Source organism: Toxotes jaculatrix, chromosome 18 (assembly GCF_017976425.1).
Source record: "Toxotes jaculatrix isolate fToxJac2 chromosome 18, fToxJac2.pri, whole genome shotgun sequence".
In the NCBI taxonomy this organism is placed as follows: domain Eukaryota; kingdom Metazoa; phylum Chordata; class Actinopteri; family Toxotidae; genus Toxotes; species Toxotes jaculatrix.
Genome location: NC_054411.1, coordinates 1,314,070 through 1,335,835, shown reverse-complemented (window position 1 = coordinate 1,335,835; position 21,766 = coordinate 1,314,070). Strand labels below are relative to the sequence as shown.

General features: G+C 43.5%; 3 protein-coding genes and 1 long non-coding RNA gene across 4 annotated transcripts; 2 read left to right on the top strand and 2 right to left on the bottom strand.

The window, feature by feature from the left end:
- LOC121198973 lies at positions 1 to 1,006 on the top strand. The gene is made up of 3 exons (XR_005896395.1): positions 1 to 557; positions 712 to 760; positions 903 to 1,006. It is a non-coding gene; the product is annotated as an uncharacterized LOC121198973 (long non-coding RNA).
- A 1,142-nt stretch (positions 1,007 to 2,148) lies between these two features.
- On the bottom strand, positions 2,149 to 6,756 carry si:ch211-76l23.4. Its single transcript, XM_041063387.1, has 4 exons — positions 6,660 to 6,756; positions 4,690 to 4,821; positions 4,148 to 4,277; positions 2,149 to 2,966 (listed from the first exon to the last, which is right to left on the bottom strand). The coding sequence occupies exons 2-4, from the start codon at positions 4,805 to 4,807 to the stop codon at positions 2,726 to 2,728; spliced, it is 489 nt and encodes a 162-aa protein (XP_040919321.1). The 5' UTR covers positions 4,808 to 4,821; positions 6,660 to 6,756; the 3' UTR covers positions 2,149 to 2,725.
- Positions 6,757 to 7,819: 1,063 nt separating this feature from the next.
- On the top strand, positions 7,820 to 17,435 carry flr (fleer). The gene is made up of 19 exons (XM_041063385.1): positions 7,820 to 7,960; positions 8,370 to 8,435; positions 8,740 to 8,949; positions 9,238 to 9,294; positions 9,445 to 9,580; positions 10,637 to 10,741; positions 10,862 to 10,990; positions 11,994 to 12,043; positions 12,608 to 12,760; positions 13,288 to 13,353; positions 13,531 to 13,584; positions 13,792 to 13,854; positions 14,052 to 14,125; positions 14,414 to 14,621; positions 15,103 to 15,174; positions 15,329 to 15,432; positions 15,529 to 15,607; positions 16,283 to 16,412; positions 16,878 to 17,435. Exons 1-19 carry the CDS (start codon positions 7,913 to 7,915, stop codon positions 17,012 to 17,014), a joined length of 1,941 nt encoding a protein of 646 aa, XP_040919319.1. The 5' UTR covers positions 7,820 to 7,912; the 3' UTR covers positions 17,015 to 17,435.
- A 131-nt stretch (positions 17,436 to 17,566) lies between these two features.
- c18h16orf89 (chromosome 18 C16orf89 homolog) lies at positions 17,567 to 21,355 on the bottom strand. Its single transcript, XM_041063386.1, has 8 exons — positions 21,094 to 21,355; positions 20,189 to 20,341; positions 19,821 to 19,971; positions 19,397 to 19,514; positions 19,094 to 19,256; positions 18,900 to 19,004; positions 18,600 to 18,689; positions 17,567 to 18,437 (listed from the first exon to the last, which is right to left on the bottom strand). The coding sequence occupies exons 1-8, from the start codon at positions 21,269 to 21,271 to the stop codon at positions 18,334 to 18,336; spliced, it is 1,062 nt and encodes a 353-aa protein (XP_040919320.1). The 5' UTR covers positions 21,272 to 21,355; the 3' UTR covers positions 17,567 to 18,333.
- Positions 21,356 to 21,766: the final 411 nt, after the last annotated feature.

Genomic DNA, 21,766 nt, shown 5'->3' with positions numbered 1-21,766 from the left:
CTGTGTTTTACAGGCAGTGGTACAGTTATCATATCAGGACCAAAACCTCCCGCCCCTCCTGACAAAAACCAGCAAATGCCTCAAAATTAAATAAATAAATGTCCAGCAGTGCAGGATTTAACTATGGTAAATAACATTTTTGCCTCAGTAGAACTGTGTGTCTCTGAGTGTTTTTATTGATGTTTTTGTTTGTGATGGCTCCAAAACTAAAGCGTGAACTCCAGATTCTCTCGGTTCGCTGACTGATTGTACAGTAAATCATCTGATGAATACAACGCGAGCACAGGAGGCACGAAGAAAGAAACCCAGCACTCACTTTCATGCTGGGATTCATCGTCACACAGAGTTATTGGTTTGCCTCACTTGACCAGTTCATGAGTGGATTCACTGGCTGCAGCTCTTCCACTGTCCTGCTCACATTTCTGTGTCACAGGGGCAGATCAATAACAAATTTCCTGCTCTGTGGTGTGAGTGACAGGCTGCACTGCTGACGACATGACTGAAGAAACACTCTGCTGTCTCTGATCCTGCTGCTCGACGATCTGTGCTGATAAAAGGTGATTTTCTGACTGATAATCAAACACAAACCATGAAAACATCTTGTCCCCTTTGTCCTCTCGTTCTCTGCGATGCTGTTAACACACTCTGACCTCTGACCTTTCATTTGAAAGCCAGTCATATGTCATTGTATGTCACGTCTCTACCAATCAGATGCGGTTATTGATCTTACAGCCGTCACTCAAGGCCTCTTGATCTCGAGGTCAGTGGAAGGAGCGAGGTCTTCGCTCAATGCTTCTGCTTTCACCATAAATTAACCTCAGAAACTGGACAGTAAAAAAAACTCTTAACAGCAAATCATCAGTCATTTTCAAAACATATTTCAAAATTCTCTTTTTTTTCAGGCATGGATCGGACATGTTGAGAAACACTTGTTATCCGTCGTTCCTGGAGTCAGATGAGACAAAAGGTATGAGTTTTATCTGTGAATTGTGACCAGTTCAAAGACAGATGTAGATTTTATGTAATAATTAAAAAGATTAGCTGCTTTATGGCTGTAAATTAAAAGGATAATTCCAAGAAATGCTCCAATAGTTTGGTACAAATTATAAAAGAGAAGGAAGGTAAACGAGCTGTTCAGGAGTTTAAGGAAAAACTTGGACCGATGTTGAAGGTGAGTGGAACAGCAGAAAGAGACGTTTCCCAGAGAGACAAAACAAAAGTTCTTCATTTGGATTCTTCGAGTCTTTGAGCTGCTGAACATTATACATGTGCTTGGTTGAACTGCATGATGACCTGCAGCTTTCCTCTGAATGTTGTTTCAGCACTGAACATGATCACATCCTGTCATCTTTCCCCATTCGTCTCAGTTTCTTGTTGTTGCTGTTAATTCAGTGATTTGAGTCTAATGTAACAGACCAGATTAAAGCCTGTCCTGCCTATGATATGCCTGTGAGACCCGTCCACCACAGTTCTGTCACTTTTCATGTTACATTCACCCTGTTTCACCTCCTCACTGTGACATCTGTGCCACTTCATGTCCTGCAGTGAGTCAGAATTGAGAGCAACAACAGATTACACACAGTATGTTACAGTATATGAGATTACTGATGTTCCTGTCAGTGGCTCTGATGTAATGCAAACTGGGTCACAGCTCAGAGACCCAGATACAGTTGAGTTTGGTTTGACTTTTTTTTTCTTACAGTTCTGAATTGAAGCCTGTGACGAATTGTATTTCTTACCCACAGATCTGAAGCCTTTATAGTTTTTAGGCCACACAATCCACAAATTTCAAGCACTTACTCAATCAAAATCTCATCAGGACATAAAAGCCTCTGAATCAGCTTTTAGATCTTCAGTGGACACTAAGCTGCTCTTTATCATCAAGGTTGGATAACACTGACTTGATAATACCAAAGCATGTACAAAGAGGAAATGGTCTTAAAAGTGGTCCCTGTCTTTAAATTATGGCTAAAAATGAGAAAGATTTAGGACGTTTCTGAGAAGAACTTATTCTCAATAAGAGCATCATCATTTTATTCTTAGATATTTGATGCAGTTTGGACCAAAACTTTACTCTGAGCAGCTTCACACACACAGACGTTGCTGTTCAAACGTTGTTTTTGAAGAAACAATAACTGAAATGACGAATGAATGCAAAAAGTGAATTTATTTGGAGCTTATATTATGCAGCAGAAAACCCAAACCAAAGAATATATTTGTCCCATGTACATGCAGAAGAAACAGCTCAGCTGACCAAGACGTCGCCAGCATGTTTGGCTGAACTCACCAGTTCAGCAACAGAAGGGAATGAGAAATAGTTTTAAATCAGTGACTCACTTACATTAATCATTTTAAATGTACTTTTACAGTCTGGATATCCAGGGGTCAAATTTCAGAGACAGGTTGACTCCTCCGCCGCGTCCTTTTCATTACACACCTACCTTCTTTTCTCTGACCTTTAAAACAACAGCGCACACACTGTTTGTTTGCTGTGATGTTATACAGTGACACCACAGTGGTCCCAGAAAAAACTGTCCACCATTTTATTTGCATGTCCAAATTCTGTTTTGTCACCTGCTGGTGTGATTAACAACCAATGAGAAAAGGCCCTGAAAGGTTAGGTTTACTCTGTGGACCTTAGAAGTTTAGAGCTCATATAATATGATAATAATGAATTCAAAAGCTTGCCAGCACTGACAGAATATATGAAAAGAGAAGCAGCTGATCATTGGCTGGGGGGCGGGATGGCCTTCTTCTTCATCACCCTCCTCGTGGCCTGTCTGGCGCCAGGTTGCTGAGCTGGGCCGGGGGCCGGGCCAGCGTTGGCAGTGTTGGCGCGGCTGGCCTTGACCTCGTCGATGAAAGTTTCTATGGCAGTGAACTTCTCAGTCAGGTCGCCCAGGTGAGCTTTGAGGGCGTTGAACTCTTTGTAGAGGTCGTCCAAAGCCTCAGACAGCGGCTGGATCCTGAAACAGGAGACACAGAGAGCTTAGGTTGTCTGCTGACGTCTGGATCATGAGCTTTTTGGTCAGTCTGCTCCCAGAGCACCTGCAGAGTGGTTGAGTCTTATCCAAACTGATACAGACTAAACCTGATCATACTGCAAGAATTCATACATGTACAACATAACATACATACATAACATAAATACAGCCATTTCTCCTTCGTCCACCATGGAAAAAGTTTAGCTTTACTTTTTATTCTCTGTGACTAAGCAGCCCGACTGTAGCTGCTCACAGATGTAATTTTGGTTTTGGATGTTTTCTGACTCTCTGCTGTTTAAAAGATCGGTTTCAGTGTAGTTTGGCAAAGATGCCCCCAAAAAATTTTTTTAAAAAATCTGAGAGTTTCTGAGAGCTAATACAGATGTGCTACAGATGTTTATGGATGTAAGAAGAACCACTGAGCACTGATCAGTTCTTCCTTTAACATGGTATAAACAGCAACAGTAACTAAGATAATCAGTCTGTTCAGTATCTGAATGCATCATAAATACACATCAACACAAGATATAAAATTCTGTCTAAGTCAAAGTGAAGGATGAAGGAGGAGAGCAAAAGAAAAGGTGAGAAATAGAAGAAGAGTTATGGCTGAAGAGATCAAGTGAAAAGAAAATCAGGGAGAGACAGACATGAAACATGCTTCCTCCAGGACTGTTTATTTAACCACTGGACTATTAAAACGTCTCGACCTCTAAACTGTGGTGAGGAGCAGGAAACACCACATTTCCTTGTGGAAAATCTCAAACCCGTTTCTTTCACGCTGCACAACAGCACGTTTCTATTTTGACTTTTAAATTGCAGTTTCAGCTGCAGTTTCTTATGACGACAACGGCCACAGAGTGGACCCAACAAACTCCAGACTTTATTTCCAGCCTGAAGCGTAAACCAAATTCCTGTGGCCTCTCTCTGCTCGCAGACTGTTTCAGTTCATTCACGTGGAATATTCTGCTCATTCGGAACACACAGGAGGACACGGACACTGTGTACTCTGGCATCTGTGATGAAAGCTATAAAATTATTCTGTGGATAATTTAGACGAAACTAAACTCGGCTGTCTTCTTTACCACGGTGTCTTCTCTTCCATATACAGGATGTCTCACACCTGGACTCTCTGCCTGTCTTGTCCTCGCTCTCCCCATACACACCTGGCGTAGTCGGGCAGCAGAGACTGGTGGTCGTTCTGCAGGAGTCCTTTCATCTGGTTCAGGATGTCATACCTCCAGTTGTCCAGCACCTGAGTCAGGTTGGCCACGCCACGCATGTTCACCCTCTCAGCTGGGAGACAAACAAGACATTTACAGTTTTAAATCATTTGGTTCACCACTGTAAAGATTTCTTTCATCCGGTGACACGGTGGCACGATGCTGTAGCTTCATATTTCTGGCACAGGCATGAGGCTGGTATTGATTTTCAGATCTTTGTCAACACAAGAATCCTTCAAAATGTTGAACTTTGCAGAGCTCAAACAATCAAACTGGCAACATGAGGTCTTCATAAGGTCACGGTTTGATCCTAACAGATCCTAAACCTGAGCGGGATCAATGAAGCTTGACATAAAAACAAATAAGACAATAACATATTCACAGACACGTTTGCTGAACTTTCACCTCTAGCTTTGACATCATCATGATGAGCCCTGAACTTGACCTTTGACCCAGAATAAACAGAGAGTAATCTGGGTGCTCACAGCCATCCCTGTAGTTCCACTCGTCGGTGGTCGTCGACGCTGGACGCCGCCTCTGGGCCAGCACTGTTACCGTGGCAACAGTCAGCAGCAGCAGCAGCACGCTCAGTTTGGAGGCCATGATCAGACCAGCACCTGAGAGGGAGCACATCCAGGACATGTGAGATCACTCATAAACCGTGCCCTGCGAAAGCAGATTGTTCTACTGACTCATCGACTGAATTCAGAAGTAACTGCCATTGTTGGTTTAATAAAGTTTGAGCCTCCATAGTTATTTGCACTTCATTCATACATTAGCATCATGCATTGCTTTCTGCTGATGTGTACTCTTCCCTTCCTGAGGTGCATGATATCCTCGACCCTCTGAGTTCTGTCTGCCAGGCTTTATTTTAGTCTGAAAACCGTGTTCAGCACAGCCTGAGTCAGGATGCTGCATGGATTACACGACTCCTCAGCACTGTGTAAAAACTTTGTATGGCTTTGCTACCGCTGTGACTATCAATCCTAATAAAGCAGAGGAAAAGGAAATCTAACTTTTCTGAGTACAAACTTCTAAGTCTTCCAGGCGTGTCAGAGGGTGGAACAGAGAGAGAAGCCCCGGGGCAAAACTCTCAGTTCCTGCAGTCAGCTCACATTAAGGAATGAGTCCAAGCTCCAGTCAGAGCCGATACACAAAACTGAACTGACAGAGCCACTTGGAAAACTGTGAGGAGAGCTGCAGAGACATGCAAAGTACCTCAGCAACTTCATGTTTGTTCCAGTGATACACACACACACACACCACATACCTACAATAATACACAGAGGCTCCAGTAGACTATACAGTTCAACATTTCAGAAATGTTGTTTAAATGAATTTCACATGTCTGACAGATGGACCTGACGGTCGGCTCACACTGGGAAATGACTGTAACAAGCACTTTAAGGCCTTTAAAGAATGAATATTGGACTGATATTCATCAGCTGGACACAAACTCCATTCAGAAAATGTTGATGTTGCTCCACGAGTGTAGAATGTGCAAATATAGGTGGTAATTTCTAACATGTTCACCATGACAAATTTTTAAGGTGATCACATGATAACGTGGAGTTTACAGCGTGTTGCAGCATAAACCTGGCCACATCATGAATATGTGAATTGACAGGTTGGATAATTAAAATTGCAAACTGTGTGTTACTTAATCATCAGTCTGCTGACTTTAGCCTCCTGCTATGATTTAACAGAGCACATGCTGAAGGTTTAGGTGTACCTATGGAAGAGTTTGGTGTCTGTGAAATTATTTCTGTATGCAAAATTAACCATCTCCCAAAAACTCGTTGTGTTCAATTAAACATACATGCACACCTACTGTTCCTGAAAGTATGTACATGTACAAAACTTTTCACAAAAACATACACAGAGGCAACCACAGTGAGCTTTCACATGTATCTCTGCCTCCCGCTCTGCTGCAGGTTTTCTCTACAGGCACAGCAATTTTTTTTAAGCAACCAAAATCTCATCAGCTCTAACCACGTTCAATCTGGCAACCATGAAATAAGTTTGGCCCTGTGGTGAAAGAAAGCACATGGACGAATTACAGAATTTCCCAGAGTCATTCAAATTTTAAACGGCAGATGCCTTATTCAAATTCATGTTCAACATTAATAAAGGGTCCCATTCAGTTTCATCTCAAGCATGCATTACACTTACAGTGCTCATGCTTTTATGCTGCATGAATACAGTCGGATTTTCTTTCAAAGCAGAAACAAGGTTCAGAGAAAAATATTTCATCCTGCAGTTCTTTGATTTTGTTATTTTGGCTACAATCAAAATAAAAACAAGAAGAGAAAATCAGAAGAAGCACAATTTACTCTTCATAATACAGACATGCACACACCCTTGTCTTTTCACAGATCTTAATCATTTCATTCTGAAAAAAAGTTGTTCATTAATATGACCAATATTTAAATTCAGTCCAGCTCTGTGAACATACCTGCAAAACAATACTGTTCCTGATGTTCTGCAGCTTCTCTACTGCAAAGTTTCCCAATGGTCTCAACAGAAGGAAGTAACAGGCATGCACAAACTGCAGAAAGAGACAGAAAGAAAGAGAGAGAGAGCAAGAGAGAGGGAGAGAGAGAGAGAGAGAGAGAGAAAACACACACCCCTGCTGCACACAAACATGCATGCACTTGCATATACACAAAAAAAAAACCCTTCTCAGTCTCACTTTCAAATATTCGCACAGAGACACACACACACACACAGCATATACTCGTTCCCCCATCATTATGGAGGCCCGGTGGTCAGCACAGTGTGGTTTAGGTTTGAGGCGAAGCTCCAATACCTTGGTTGGTTTCGTCTGTTTTGATCACTGTTTGAGTTTGTGTGTGTGCGTGTGTGTGTGTGTGTGTGTGTGTGTGTGTGTGTGTTCTTCTTTTCTGTGACACTTGGATGAAGTCAAGTCCTGGATCCTTCAAATATGAGATCACTGGGGATTTTACCAGGCTGTGCTCTGAACTCTGAAAGAGAGAGAAAAAGAGACAGAAGACCTTTTTCTTTTGTTTAAAAGTATTGTTATGAAACTCAATTCAAAAACACTCCTCTGTGTGCCAATTTAAAGGCACACAGAGTAGTTACAGTAATCAAGAAATAAAGTAATAATAAATAAAAACTGCTGGAACTGAATAAAACTGGCCTGAAGTAAACTCTTTATGAAATGAAAATAAAACTGAAAATGAGTGTGAAATCTTAGCAGTATCAGTTTTTGCAAGGAGTTCTGTCCTGAGACACACTGGATTGTTTCATAATTTCATGGTTGCGTTACACATTTTTTTCTGTAGTTTTTAGGCCTGAACGGTTCTTTATTTAAAAAAAATGTCTTATATATATATTTACTATTTAACACAAAAAAAGAAAGAAAGAAAGGAAAAAGAAAGAAAAAAGAAAAAAGAAAGGAAGGAAGGAAAAGAAAAAGTTGTAGGTAGTGTCTGTCTGTGTTTAACTTTTAAATAAAGGTTGTGGGAGGAAAGTAAAATGTTGATCTACGTATCTTTATCCTCCTGTTTGATTGGCTGTTACAAACGTCTGTCAAATGTTGTACTTCCGGTGTGTTCCGTTGCTAAGTTACAGTTCCTATGCGCTGTGTACGTCCGCTGAACAGAAAGCTAGATGCTATGTTTAAGATTTTAGGAACATACAACGTTTGAAGTGATCTCTGGTTGTTGAAAGTACTCGTTTGAAACCATGACAGCTATAAAAGACGGAGAATACACGGCTACCATCTACAAACTGGTGAGAATATCGTTTTAGTTGAGGTTAGCTGCCTAGCTGTTAAGCTATCGTCAAAATAACAGTTAACGGTAAAACGCAAATCCCTTCAAAAATCGTTCATTTTCGTGTTTGTTTCTCATTGAAACACAGACACACAACAGAGAGATTGCGATGGGTTAATTGTAAATTCGGCACACATATTTCAGAACAAACACAAAGTAGTTGGATAACATTTAAACTGTTGTAAAATACTCGTCCGTTGCTGCACCTCTGTTCGCAGCTCAGCGAAACGTTACACCGGTACTCGTTTAATTAAAACGTGTAGGTAGTTCAAGTGATGGCCGGTAAATCAGACAGCGGGTTTAATGTTACATGTTAGTAACTGAGGGGAAAGCAGAACCATCTCAGTTCATTCTCTTCTGTCTTCTAGATCAAAGACAGCCTGTATGTAGAGGCAATTCACATCCTAAACGGCCAGCTTCAAAAACACACGAAGGTAAGTGTGGGATAGTATTGTTAATTTGTCAATAATAGACTTTAATAGACTAAATGATTAACTGAACAATCGTGAAAATAACTATCAAATTAAAAACAATCTTCAGCTGTAGACCCAGTGGAAATGATGTGATTAACTTTCTGACAGCTGACCACAACATTGTGTTGTTACTTCTGGTAACAGCACACACCCTGGTTTATATTTCATTGTTGTACTTTGTGACAGGGTGAGATTGGTGTATTGTTTATCCACACAGCCACTGCAGACGACTGTCAGTGTAACTCCCTCTTACTTTATGTCCCAGTCCAGGGCAGCGCTGTCTCTGCTGGGCTACTGCTACTATCACATCCAGGACTTCAGCAACGCTGCTGAATGCTATGAGCAGCTCACACAGCTGCACCCAGAGGTGGAGGAGTACAAGGTGTACTATGCCCAGTCCCTGTACAAAGCTGGTGCTTATCCTGAGGCCACCAAGGCTTCTTTTGTACTGGACAACTCCAGTAGTCACACCAAGGTGCAGCGCACACACACACACACACACACACAACATCCCCACGTTTCAGCAGCACCACTGAGACACACTCTTTTTCCAGTTTAAGAACATCTCCACCTTACTTACTCTGAAATGTTTCACTTTGTTCCTTCTGATCTGTAACATGTTTTTTATCAGCAAAAATTAATTCATTAACTCACCATCACGTCTCATCACATCATGTCCCTGTTTTACCTTTAGTTTATCCTCTCTCTCTCTCTCTCTCTCTCTCTCTCTATCTCTCTATCTCTCTCTCTCTCTCTGGTACAGATGGTCAAGCTGCAAGCCTGTATCAAATATTGTGAAGAAGATTACTCTGCTGCCAAGGTGAGAGCTCTCACACGTTCTCTGTTCATATTTCTGATGAACATGGAGGCAGTTTGAATCATTATTACCTGCATCCAAACACACATTCATTCATTTTCTACTGTGTGTGTGTGTGTGTGTGTGTGTGTGTGTGTGTGTGTGTGTGTGCAGTCTCTGTTGGAGCAGCTGCCCCAGGATGACCCAGACTATGTCTACAACATGGGCTGTTTGCTTTACCAGGATGGAAAGTATGAGGAGGCCTGCAAAAAATTCATCACTGCCATGCAAGTGCTGGGATACGTGCCAGGTAGTTTTCCAAAGACACACACCTGAATACACAGTCAGTGATACTGGCTCCTGCTACACAATACTGCAATATATACATATAGTGTTAAGACACATAGCTGAAAGTGGGAGTGACCTTGCTGCTGGCTTCACTGTGGAGTCAGTTTGAAATTAGCAACATTAGAAAGGAACGTTTGATAACTTTATGTGTCACAGAGAAAAAGAACAGTAGTAGAGAGTCATCAAACTCCCACCTCCATGTTTCACAGTCGGCACTGAGCCGTCACTGTGCTGGTCCTGGTCCAGGTCCAACCAAACATGCTGGACTCCATCAGATCCAAACTAATGTGTTTTGGTTTTATCTGACCAAAGAATGAGCTGCCGACATTCATCAGGTTTCTGTTCATGTTGTCTGGCAAAGTTGGATCGTAAAGTTTTGTGGCGTTTTGTGAGCGATGGTTTTCTTCTTGGACTCCGTCCGTAGACGTTGACTTCGTGCAGTGTCCTTCACACTGTCTGATCAGTCAAACCCCAGTTTCCACAGATAATCCTTGTGCTGAGTCAGAAGCTCTTACCTGTCTATCTTTCAGTACAAGGTTGTGTAAATAATGAATTGTGCGTGTTGTCATCTTTCGAGGACGGCGGCTGCGGCTTCTGTTATTGGTCGTATGGCTCCTCCTAAACCTCCTAACCTCCGCTGTGTGGTCCCCCGATGCTCCTGTACCCTCTCCATTTTTATGAAGTCTCATAGTCAAATACCCTTCAGCTTAAAGATAATACATTATAAGATGACACAGTTTTAAGTCATTTAACATTTTAGTGTTATTGCATAGGGGTACACTCAGTTGTGTTGTGTACCATGACTAAGACATGTATACGCAGCTGTATGCTGGGAAAGTACATCAGTTTAAATGCATCCTGCTTGCAAATGGCTTTTCTTTGAGAATTTAAGAGTTTTCCTTTTTACCGTACAGTGTTCTTCCTGTTTACAGTTACAGATCGAGATGTGGTTAAAATCATTCCTGCAGGCACCGTTTAATCTGAGTTTCTTTGTTTTTCTGCTCCTCTTCTCTTTCAGCATTGTCCTACAACATCGCCCTGTGTTCCTACAGCCTGAGGAACTACGCTCAGGCCCTCAAATACATCGGAGACATCATAGAACGAGGCATCAGTGAACATCCAGGTAAAACACGTCTCAGTGGAACTGCCACTGTCTCATCTGTGTTGATCTGTTTGAGTTATACTGTTTGATTATCTGATAACAGTGTGTTGGTGTGTGCTTTTTGGTGTTTCTGTGTGTCAGAGCTGAGCATTGGGATGACAACCGAAGGCATCGACGTCTACAGTGTGGGCAACACCCTGGTGTTGCATCAGACAGCTCTGATTGAAGCCTTCAACCTCAAAGCTGCCATCGAATACCAGCTGAAGAACTGTAAGGAGTTCAGTCAGTGACTCTGAAACTTGACATGTCACATTAAAAAAGAAGGATGAAGGGAGAAATGAGAAAGAGGCTTAACAGGCAGAGAGCTTGATATTCACAGAGCAACCCAGGAGTAAGATAATCATCAATTATTGAAGCAATAATTTGAGAAATTTTCGTAGGAATAGTTGTTAGACTTCTCTCTTTCTCTGCTAGTATATTTAGTATAGTAGTAGTATAGTTTATGATTTATATATAATTCTTGTGTATCTGTTATTCAATGTCTGTTAGTGCTTTAAAAAAAGGCAACACCAGTCAGTACTATAGCACTGTTATTCTTAGATGTAGCTACATGTTGTATGATTCAATCCAATATCAAATCAGCCACAGAGAGAAAGAGACACTGACAGAAAGAGATGAAAATCACCTGGAAAAGAACTTGTAAAGCCTCCTTTTATCTTCAGAGGCAGAGTTCTCCTCCCGCCTTCCCTCCGTCCTCTGACACATTATCAGAACAAAGCTTGAAAGAATAGTGATCAGAGGATGACGAGCAGGAAGGCGAAGGTCTGAAGCCCACATCAAACATGTACTCTGTCAAAAAGACAGGGAGCTGCATCACCGGCTACATCACACGACAGGAGGATAAAGGTGCTCGAGGCCAGATCTGAACCCAGGCTGTAGGGATGAACTCGAAGCTTCATATTCATATGTATGTTAAAGAAATTGAAATGGTATGGCTTCCTGGTAACTTGCTAGTTAAGGGACTTAACATATTTATGTTCATTTACTCTTGTTCATTCCACATTTCCCGTCTGTGTTGACTGTCAACCGTCCATTAAAGGCGTAATGCTGCGAGTTTCAGGCATTATGCAGGAAGTAGGAAGGTTGTACCACATAATGTCCCCAAATTACCATGTAAATGGTAACGCTGGAAAATAGAAACGTGTTGAGGAGAAACACTGAGACTGATTCAGATTAACGGCTGTTCTGTTTGTTTTCATGTGGATTCCTGCAGTGAAAGGAGCTCAGGAGGCTCTGACAGACATGCCCCCCAGATCAGAGGAGGTAACCACCATCACCCATTCATTTCCACTGTGTGTGTGTGTGTGTGTGTGTGTGTGTGTGTGTGTGTGTGTGTGTGTGTGTGTGTGTGTGTGTGTGTGTGTGGATTCGGTACACTCCTCAGCTGTGTGTGATTATCCTGATGTAGTCTGGATTAAAGCTGTCTGGACCTGCCCTACTAACAGCCCGGAGTTAAGAGAGATGAATAGAATGTTAGTATAGAGACACAGGTGTGAAGGGTTACATGCAGGTATGTATGTCCCATCTGTACATGAATGTACAGATGGGACACTGTCCTTGGTCCAGTCTGCCTCTGTCACTGAGTCATGACCAACTTTTTCTTACCTCGGGAGAAATTTAAGAGAAGTGAATAACTAGTGCCCCCTAGTGGAAAAAATACAGCATGTGTCCTTTTAATATCACAATGGAAAAAAGGTGTTTTCTTAGTATGTTCAAATTTGCTTCTTTTCTCTGTTTACAGAATTCAGTATTTTACAGAGATGTGGAGCACAGTGTGTCATGTACTTTGTGCGATTTTATGTGTGTTTGTGTGTGTGTGTTTGTCAGGAGCTGGACCCTGTGACACTCCACAACCAGGCTTTGGTGAACATGGACACGAAGCCATCGGAAGGTTTTGAGAAGCTCGCCTTCCTGCTGCAGCAGCCCTCCTTCCCACCAGTCACCTTTGGAAACTTGCTGCTGCTCTACTGCAAACATGAGGTACACAGGACCTCGATCAGCCGTAGGCAGTGAACTAACCTGTAAACCACATGACTACAGCAGTCTTTGGGTCTTTGGCTCAGACACTGGCATTAACATGTGTCTCGGTGATCTGATCACAAGTGGACATCTTAAAAGTCCAGGTGTAAATGTGCCCAAGATGCATTCAGGGCACATCTGAGATCCGATCACTCAGACCCGTGTAGAACAGGAAAAAGCGGGAAAGTGAGATCTGATCACAAGTGGTCATTCAAGACACGTGTGGAGACGCACATTAGGACGAGGTTTAAATGGGGCTGACAGATGCTGATCATAAAATTCAAGCTTCCTCTGTCCTCCTGACATTTTTCCACCACACTGCAGACCAGTGAGGGTCTACGCAGGGAGAAACCGTGTTTATGAAAGGATTTGGACTCATGGTGTGATTCTTAGTGGAATGAGCTAATAACACACGGAGCACTGAGAGAGGTGTGGGTCTTTCATTAAAATGGTATTAATGTCTCTGCTGGGTTCAATCTCTCCCTCAGTACTTCGACCTGGCAGCTGACGTCCTGGCAGAAAATGCTCATCTTACCTACAAGTTCCTCTCCCCAGTAAGTTACACTCTGCACTCACATGAGGATGTTTCATCATAAATCACACTGAACAAACTCAGTTGCAGATTTTTTTTCTTCATCGCTTTAAGTTTCAGCACGTAGACGATGCTGAATGTTCCTCCACCTTACAGAGTTAATCCAGATTCAAGCTGACGTGTTTGTGTCCTTTTCCAGTACATGTATGAGTTTCTTGATGCCTTGCTGACCTGCCAGACAGCACCAGAGGAGGTAAAGAAGTGAAAAACTTTAAAAGCTGTGAAATGAAAGCTGCATTGATCAGTATTTTAATGTTAGGACTTTAACTCAGACTTTATCAGATGTGAAGGTTTTGCTCAGTCTTTGTTGTGCGTCTGCTTAGTTGTGTTTTTTTATCCAAGCATAAAATTATTTATCACCATTTTCACCTTATTTGTGTATTTTGTGTTTCTTTCACAGGCGTTTAGGAAGTTTGATGAGATGAACGCTAAACCAGCTGAGCTGCTACGCAAGCTGGCCAAGGTTCTTTACCTCCTTCCTCCTCCTCCACTCCACTCATTTATTCAACTTTCTTTGTTTCTTTTTATTTATATATTGTACCTTGCATATGTTTATACACGAGAGCTTCATCTGCCAGTTGATTCGTTCCAGACAACAATAATGAAATAATGATTCTGATATGAAGAAGCTGAATATTGTTTTTGTGTTTTTTCTGTTAGGTGGAGGAACCCATTCTGCCTCAGAACGACGAAGCACTGAGGAAAGCTCTGCAGGAGCACGACCTCATGGAGAAGTGAGAGGGACACACACACACTGATATCCACACACAGCCTGTGTATGAAAATATAAAGATAATGTGAACATTGTACTGAACAGTTGTCCAGCCGACCTACACATGTGGCCAAGAAATAATAATAAGAGAAAATGTGTTCTTGGGAGCATGAAAAAACACCAGAAGTCTCTCTGGTAGAACTTCTGAAGAACATGTGATTAAGTAAAAACACATCACTGTTCTGTCATTGCAGGAAGAGCAGAACCAGTTCATCATCAAAACTCTAATCAGTGGTTTGTCTTGTCCCAGGTACATCGTGGTCCTGATGGCCCAGGCCAAGATCTACTGGAACCGGGAGAACTTCCACATGGTGGAGAAAATTTTCTATAAGTCAGCGGATATTTGTAAAGAGGACGATACTTGGAAGCTGAACGTGGCCCACGTGCTCTTCATGCAAAACAAGTACAAGGATGCCATTGTTCTCTACGAGCCCATCGTCAAGAAGCACTACAGTAACGTGAGTCCTGTTCTCAGCATGTGTGGAAGGAGAATTAGAATATTGTTCACCTCTCAGCACCACTGACCGTCTGAGGTCAGGGTTAAACATTCTGACTTTCTGTCCAGGTGGAGCAGTGTAACATTCAGGAGTGTCCCTGCAAGTGCAAACCTTCGGTAAAAGTAGAGACCAGGCTCTGTTTTCATTCCTCTGCAGTGTCTTCACAGCTGTGCATGACATCTGTGTGGACAGGTTGCTGCTGTTGCCGTGTTTGTGTTGGATTTTTGATTTCGTTTGTTGCAGTGGTGCTTCTGACATGGAACAGAGTTTCTTCACCGCTGAGAAGTAACAGCAGCTGTTTTGACTGACTTTCATTCTCTAAAGTGAATGATTGTCATTGAAGAAATTCTGATCATTTTTCAGTCTTTTCAGTCTGAAATCCGACCCTGGTGCTGAACGTTTAACAGACTGATGGTGAATAAATGTGTGTGTTGTGCTGCAGATCCTGAATATCAGCGCCGTGGTCCTGGCCAACCTGTGTGTGTCCTACATCATGACCAGCCACAATGAAGAGGTACCGTATGACTGATGACCCGACTGATAGCAACCATCACTGTTTCTCTATATGACAATGCAACACAGAGATGCAGTACGTCACAACATAATGCTTGTATGCAGAATAACGTGAAGTAATGAAATGTGTATTGAGCATAGTCCTGGTTTAACAGGCTGAGGAGCTGATGAGGAAGATTGAGAAAGAGGAGGAGCAGATTTCCTACGACCACCCCGATAAAAAGGTCTTCCACCTCTGCATCATCAACCTGGTCATCGGGTGAGTTCCTGCTGCCTTTCACTGATCCTGCTGGAAGAACGTTCTCTGTGGCCAACAGATTACATTTAAATCTAAGTTTAAATATTTCTCTTTCAGGACACTGTACTGTGCCAAGGGAAACTACGACTTCGGTATCTCTCGTGTTATCAAGAGCCTGGAGCCATACAACAAGAAGGTCAGCCATTTTATGAGCTGCAGATTCTTTTAAAGAAAGTTTGTAATAATCAGACTCAGAAAGTTGTTTGGCTCACGGGTGATGGACAGGAGATCATTAACACAACTACAAGAATACTTTCAGTGTTAAACGTTAAATTGTCACATTTGAAAGATAAAGATCAGTTTCTGTCATCTGAGTCCTGCAGGACTCTCTCACCTCTCGCCGAGGGTCTCCTCTGAGGTTCCGCTGATCTTTTTGGGATTTTTGATCTGGTTTAGTCACAACACCAGACCGCGGCTGCAGCTGAGTCCACTAAACTCCAGCTGAGAACACAAGCCGTCATCCTGAGTGTTTCCCCTCTCATCCTCACAACAGTCACTGTGAAAGCAGAGGAGAGCTCTGGAATGTGAAGCCCGGCGAGACACAGTCACGCCGACTGTTCCCAACCTGACCGTCATGTCTGATTCCTGGTTCCTTCAGACACACAAACTCTCACACAAGGGCGTCACTGTCATGCACCAACCTGTGTAGTTAAACCATAACTGTAGGTTTCAGAAAGACAAGGACACTACCAGGAGTTTAGGCTTTCACTGTTTATCAAGATTAAAACTATGACTGTGTGTGTGTGTGTGTGTGTGTGTGTGTGTGTGTGTGTGTGTGTGTGTGTGTGTGTGTGTGCGTGTGTGTGTGTAGCTGGGGACGGACACATGGTTCTACGCCAAGCGTTGTTTCCTCTCTCTGCTGGAGAACATGTCCAAACACATGGTCATGCTGAGGGACGCTGTGGTACAGGAGTGTATTCAGTTCCTGGAGCACTGTGAGGGTAAGCATCAGTCACATACACACACACACACACACACACACACACACACACACACACGCTCAGACAGACTTACCGTCTCATGATAACCTGAATCCTGACGGTGATGGACACTATGTCGCCCTGAGCTCAGTTTAAAAATGATGCTAACTGGATACTTCAAGTTACAATTATTCTAAAATGCTTACCCACAATGCAACTCAGCCACCAAGAGTTTGGTCATAGGTTCGGGTGAGTCTGGATGCTGCAGCAGAAGGAGGAGCTGGCTTCTCTAACTCCACACCCTCAGATTGTTTTCTTCTTTACATCACCTGAGGACGTTTAACAGACTTCACACAGCTCTGCGTTCTCTACATGAACGTATGTTCACTGATGTATTTATGGATCAGGAGGCAACAGCGAGCCTGTAGACGGTCGGTCCTGTTCTGGTTGACACTGGTAATAACTGCGTCTTCTTTTTCTCTGGAGTCTACGGGAGGGAAGTTCCGGCTCTCATCGAGCAGCCTCTGGAGGAGATCCGCATTCACATCGGCAAGAACACCGTCACCTACGAGGCTCGAATACTCAAGGCGCTGTTCTACGAGGTCATTGTCTGGAACAAGTGACGTCATCACACAGGTGTCAGTGTAATGCCTGAGGTTTGTTGATCCCAGAGAGATGGCATACCCAGAGACAGCACACACACACACACACACACACACACACACATCCCAGGGGGAGCTTTTATTTTGAAGTTGAGTAGAGCTCGGGGGAGTTTTGGCAGAGAGATTAAATCCCGGAGTTCTCCGACAGATCCTACATAATCAGTGTGTGTGTTCTTTGTCACATGATGACTGTTAAAGGTCTGGTGCACAGACCTCAGCTCCACTTTACTCAGTCTTACAGTCAGAGATACAGACAGAGACGAGCTGCATGTCAGTGCTACTCAATGTACAGAGGATGAAAATGTTTGCAGAAATAATGCAGATCTCCAGGCTTTGTTTTATTAGTCGTGTTTATTCTGCTAACATGAAATACATGTTTGAATGTAAGTTCATCTTCACACATTCATGATTCATGCTTACATCCTCTGTGGTGAGTGCTGGTTGTTCAGCCATCTTCATGTTCCAGCCCTGTTGGGTTTTATATTCAGTACATAAAGACAATAAAGATTATTATTTTTTGAAGATATAAGTGCCCTGCAAAGTTTTTTTTAATAATATCAGCTTTTTAGGATGTTTTTATCTAAAGCTACAGTAAATATGTCCTGGTCTTTCACACGGGGAAACTCCAGTCAGGCTGTTAATGGCCGATCTGGGAGAAAGGAAACTGTAAGAACCACCACTTTCTTTTCACTGCCAGTCCCTTCGACTGTAACTCAGCTACAAACCCGGTGCATCACGAAAACAGCAGCAAGAAGCCAGATCTGATTCTGACACACCGGCTTACTCTGGAAATATGAAACTGTGATGAATCCAAGAAACAACTCTCCAGTTCTTAACCGTGTGTCTTCACTCGTCGCAGTCATGGATCAGTGGACAGTGGGCGGAGCACCCTGCCTGTCTCACTGGCTCTGTGGTCCATGTGGAGTATCGGCCAAATCGTGACCACTTTGTAAAGGCGTCGTGTTTAAGATGAATTACATCCTTAGCTGCAGGAGGGAGTTAGTACATGGAGGATGAATCATCTTCCTCATTATAACCACAGAATACAATGTGGAAAACAAATTCTAGGTAAACAAAAGCAAATCTCTTCAGTTTGCACTTTGTGCCAAACAGCCACATCCCAGCATTTTGTTAAGTGTTTCATCATCTCTCAGCCGTTCATAAAGAAACATGTTGTGTATCAGTCTCTACCCGGTGATCTACAGCGCTTCGCTCACAGGAACACACACCCCTGGCTGTGTGACAGCAGGGTGAGGAGCGGGGTGAGGAGGGGTGGATGTTCAGGAGAGCGGCCTCTTCGTGATGTCCTGTTCTGTCAGGTAGTAGTTCAGGTATCCCCCCAGAGCTCCGACAGCCACCGCCGTCATGTGACTGGAGCAGCCATCTGTGAGACGAGAAGAGAAGAGTTACACGGTAACAACATGTTAAACTAACAGGCTGCTGCGAGACCATGTGGTGCTTTCAAAGACGAGTCGAAAACCTGTGTGATCACAGTCGTTTCACATCTGTCAGTCTCTCACAGAACATCACACAAGTTCACTCTGACCTGGAAGAATCTTCTCCCTCCTCTTCACTCTCCTGTGAGGCTGCAGCTGTTCCAGCAGCTCGTCTCCAATGATCTGAGAGACGATGCTCTCTGAGGAAGAAAGCAGAGAAAATCAGCTCTCCATCCATCCACCCATCATCCACCCATCATCCATCCATCATCCATCCATCATCCATCCATCCTTAGACAACATTAAATTTGACAGCTACTCTTCCTGGAAATGATGAAATAGTGATGATGGTTATTTATTTGACAGTCTTTAACTGGTTTTGATTGTTAAAGTTTTGCTCAGACACCCACTGTCTCTCCCAAAGCAGCCGACTTCCTCGTCCTGCAGCCTGAGGATGTGCTGCAGCCAATCAGCTTTGTAGAAGTCAGAGAAACCAGCCAATCCACAAATCAGGACTGTCGACAGAGAGCAGAGGAACTCGGCTCAGTCAGGAAGAAATTTCTGCTGAAAACAGTCTGAACCCACAGAGAGGAGAGACACTCACTGTTTTCAATGAAGATGTCGACGGTCCGTTCAGTCAGCCCGTCTTTGATGATGTCCTGGTTGGTCTTCATCATGTTGGAGCAGAAGATCCTCTGGTAGTTTTGTTCGGTCATGTTGGCTCTGGACGCTCGCGTGTCACCTTTCAGCAGGTTGGTGCAGCCTCTCTGAGAAGGAAACACACACCAGTCGGAATCAGACCTGGATCCTCTTAAAGAGTCGGAGGAGTCGAGGTAAGAAACACAGCGACGGCTCTAAACACTTTTCAGTGACTGAGTAATCCACGATGGTTTGCTGTGCGTCTCACCATTTTTCCGATCATGAAGTAGAGCAGCTGGTGGGACAGGGAGTAGTGTGGACAACCGAAACGAGTCATGGTGTCCCGACAGGGCTTGGTGACGATGCAGGGCGTCCCGTTCATCTTCCTGCTCAGACAGACGAGTCTCCTCACAATACAATAACATCATTTACCTGTTTCTTTCTTTGTTTTTCAACTAATCTGTGAATCTTCTGACGACTGTTCGAAAACAAAATTAAAATTTAAAATGACAAAACTGAGAAACAGCAGCAAATGTTTGCTTTTGAGGATCTGGAACAAATATGTGCACATATTTGGCATTTTAATGATGTAAATGAAAACTTTCACTTTCCCTCATGACCCTTCTGCCTGAGCTTTCCTGTGCTGAAATAACCTCATGCTACAGCGTGTTGCTGTTGGTGTGTGTCTGTACCAGGTTCCCAGCAGCAGGGTCAGACATTTGTCGCTGAGCTGCTCGTCGTAACACTCGGTGGTCGTGGTGGAGGGGTAGACCAGGCTGGGATCTGTGGAGCTCCAGTCCTGAGGAATCAACCAGAAACTCCACAACAGCAGGGGCTCAAACTCTGTGAGAGGATGAACGGGGGTGAGTGAGTGGACCGGAGCTGAGGGCCGTTCACTTCTTTCAGTTTACAATCTGATAAATGAAAAACTGAAAACCAATTAAACACCTTGTAGGAGGTGTTGATATTTTGGTTTAGTAAATAATTTGTGCACAGCAGCTGACATCACACCACGGGATTTCTGGGACTTGAAGTCTTTGTGCAGCTGTAAAACTCTCACCTCTGTAGTATTTGGGGTCGTTCTGCTGCAGGGCAGCGACAGCTTTATCGAAGCTTTGGTCGAGACGTTTGACCAGAGCGACGGCGGAGGTTCTCTGAGCCCAGCTGACCGGGTCAGTGTGAGGCCACGTCCGAACCGCTTCCTTCAGTTCAGCTGAGACACGAATCAGAAAACACAAAGAAGAATCAGGAGCCAAACACAGTCTGTGCACCTGTGTGTGTGTGTGTGTGTGTGTGTGTGTGTGTGTGTGTGTGTGTGTGTGTGTGTGCGTGTGTCTACATCTCCTATCTGATGGATTGCCATGAAATTTTCCACAAACTTAGATTCCTGTTCCCCCTCTCTAATGAGTTTAAGTGGTAGCAACATGTTGTACAGGTGGGAGGACATTCCACAACCTGGTGAGCCAAAATGTGTTGTTATTAATGGCCTATAATAATATAATAACTGATCTGTAAGGCATTAGTTACCATTAATAAAGTTATTGATTATGGCTTACAAACCCTTTAGAAATGGTGTTTATCAAAAAGTGGAAAAGTCCAGTCTGATTCCTGATGTGTTGTATGTGACAGCAGATGTTCCACATGTGGAGATATTCCTTATATGGAGTTCACTTTATCAGATTCTGCTTTATGGTATAATTAAGGAGCTTACGCAGCACTTCACCGTTCACACAACACAGGAGTCAAAGGAAGAAACAGTCTCCAGAACTGCGGAAGCAATAGGTCACACCATGAGAGAGAGAGAGTGAGCTGAACTGAACCCACCCGTGGAAAAAATAAAAAATAAAATAAGAAAACAAAAAGCAGAAAGCTGCAGATGTTTTCCAGATGTTTGATGCAGATGAAAGCACACGTGACTCGTCCTGCTGCTGCAGCCTGTTCAGGACGCAGCAGCGGATTACCTACCCTGCAGCATGAGGAACCCGACCACCCCGTCCAAGTTGATGTGCTCGTGTTGCCGCTCCAGGAAGGATGCTCCCCTGGAGAGGCTGCTCAGGATGTCATCGATCACCTCCGCCCGCGACCGGCACACTGCGGCAAACAGAGCCAGCGCCGCGGCCAGCAGGAGCCTCGCTGCCCGCATGTTCTCACCGAGATTAATCCAGTCTGGAGGCTCCGGGGACAGGTTTCAGGGACAGACACGGAGAGAGGAGCGGGGAGGACGGGCTGTCTCTCCTCGGCCAGGGGGGAGGAAACTGATGTGACGTCAGAGCTGCTGTTATTACGAAACCCAAACTTAAGACGATTGAAAAAAACATCAGTTCATAATTCTGTGTATTTGTTGGTTTGTTTGTTTCAGAAGTGATAGAGAGAAATTTTACTGAAGTGCAGTTAGAGATGCTGCACCTTTATTTAAAAAAAAAACAAACTTAAATGATTAATCAGTTATAAAACTGTTGCCAGTTAATTTTATATCAACTAATCGGTTAATCAGCTAAGTAGTTCATCTCTAGAGTCCTGATTGGTTTCTGGGAGCCTGGTGAAATAATGAAACGGCCATGTTCAGGGAGGGGCCAGTAGGGGGCGCAACAACTCATTTTTGCCCCTCAGGAGATTACTGCAGCCTGGTGTACCATAG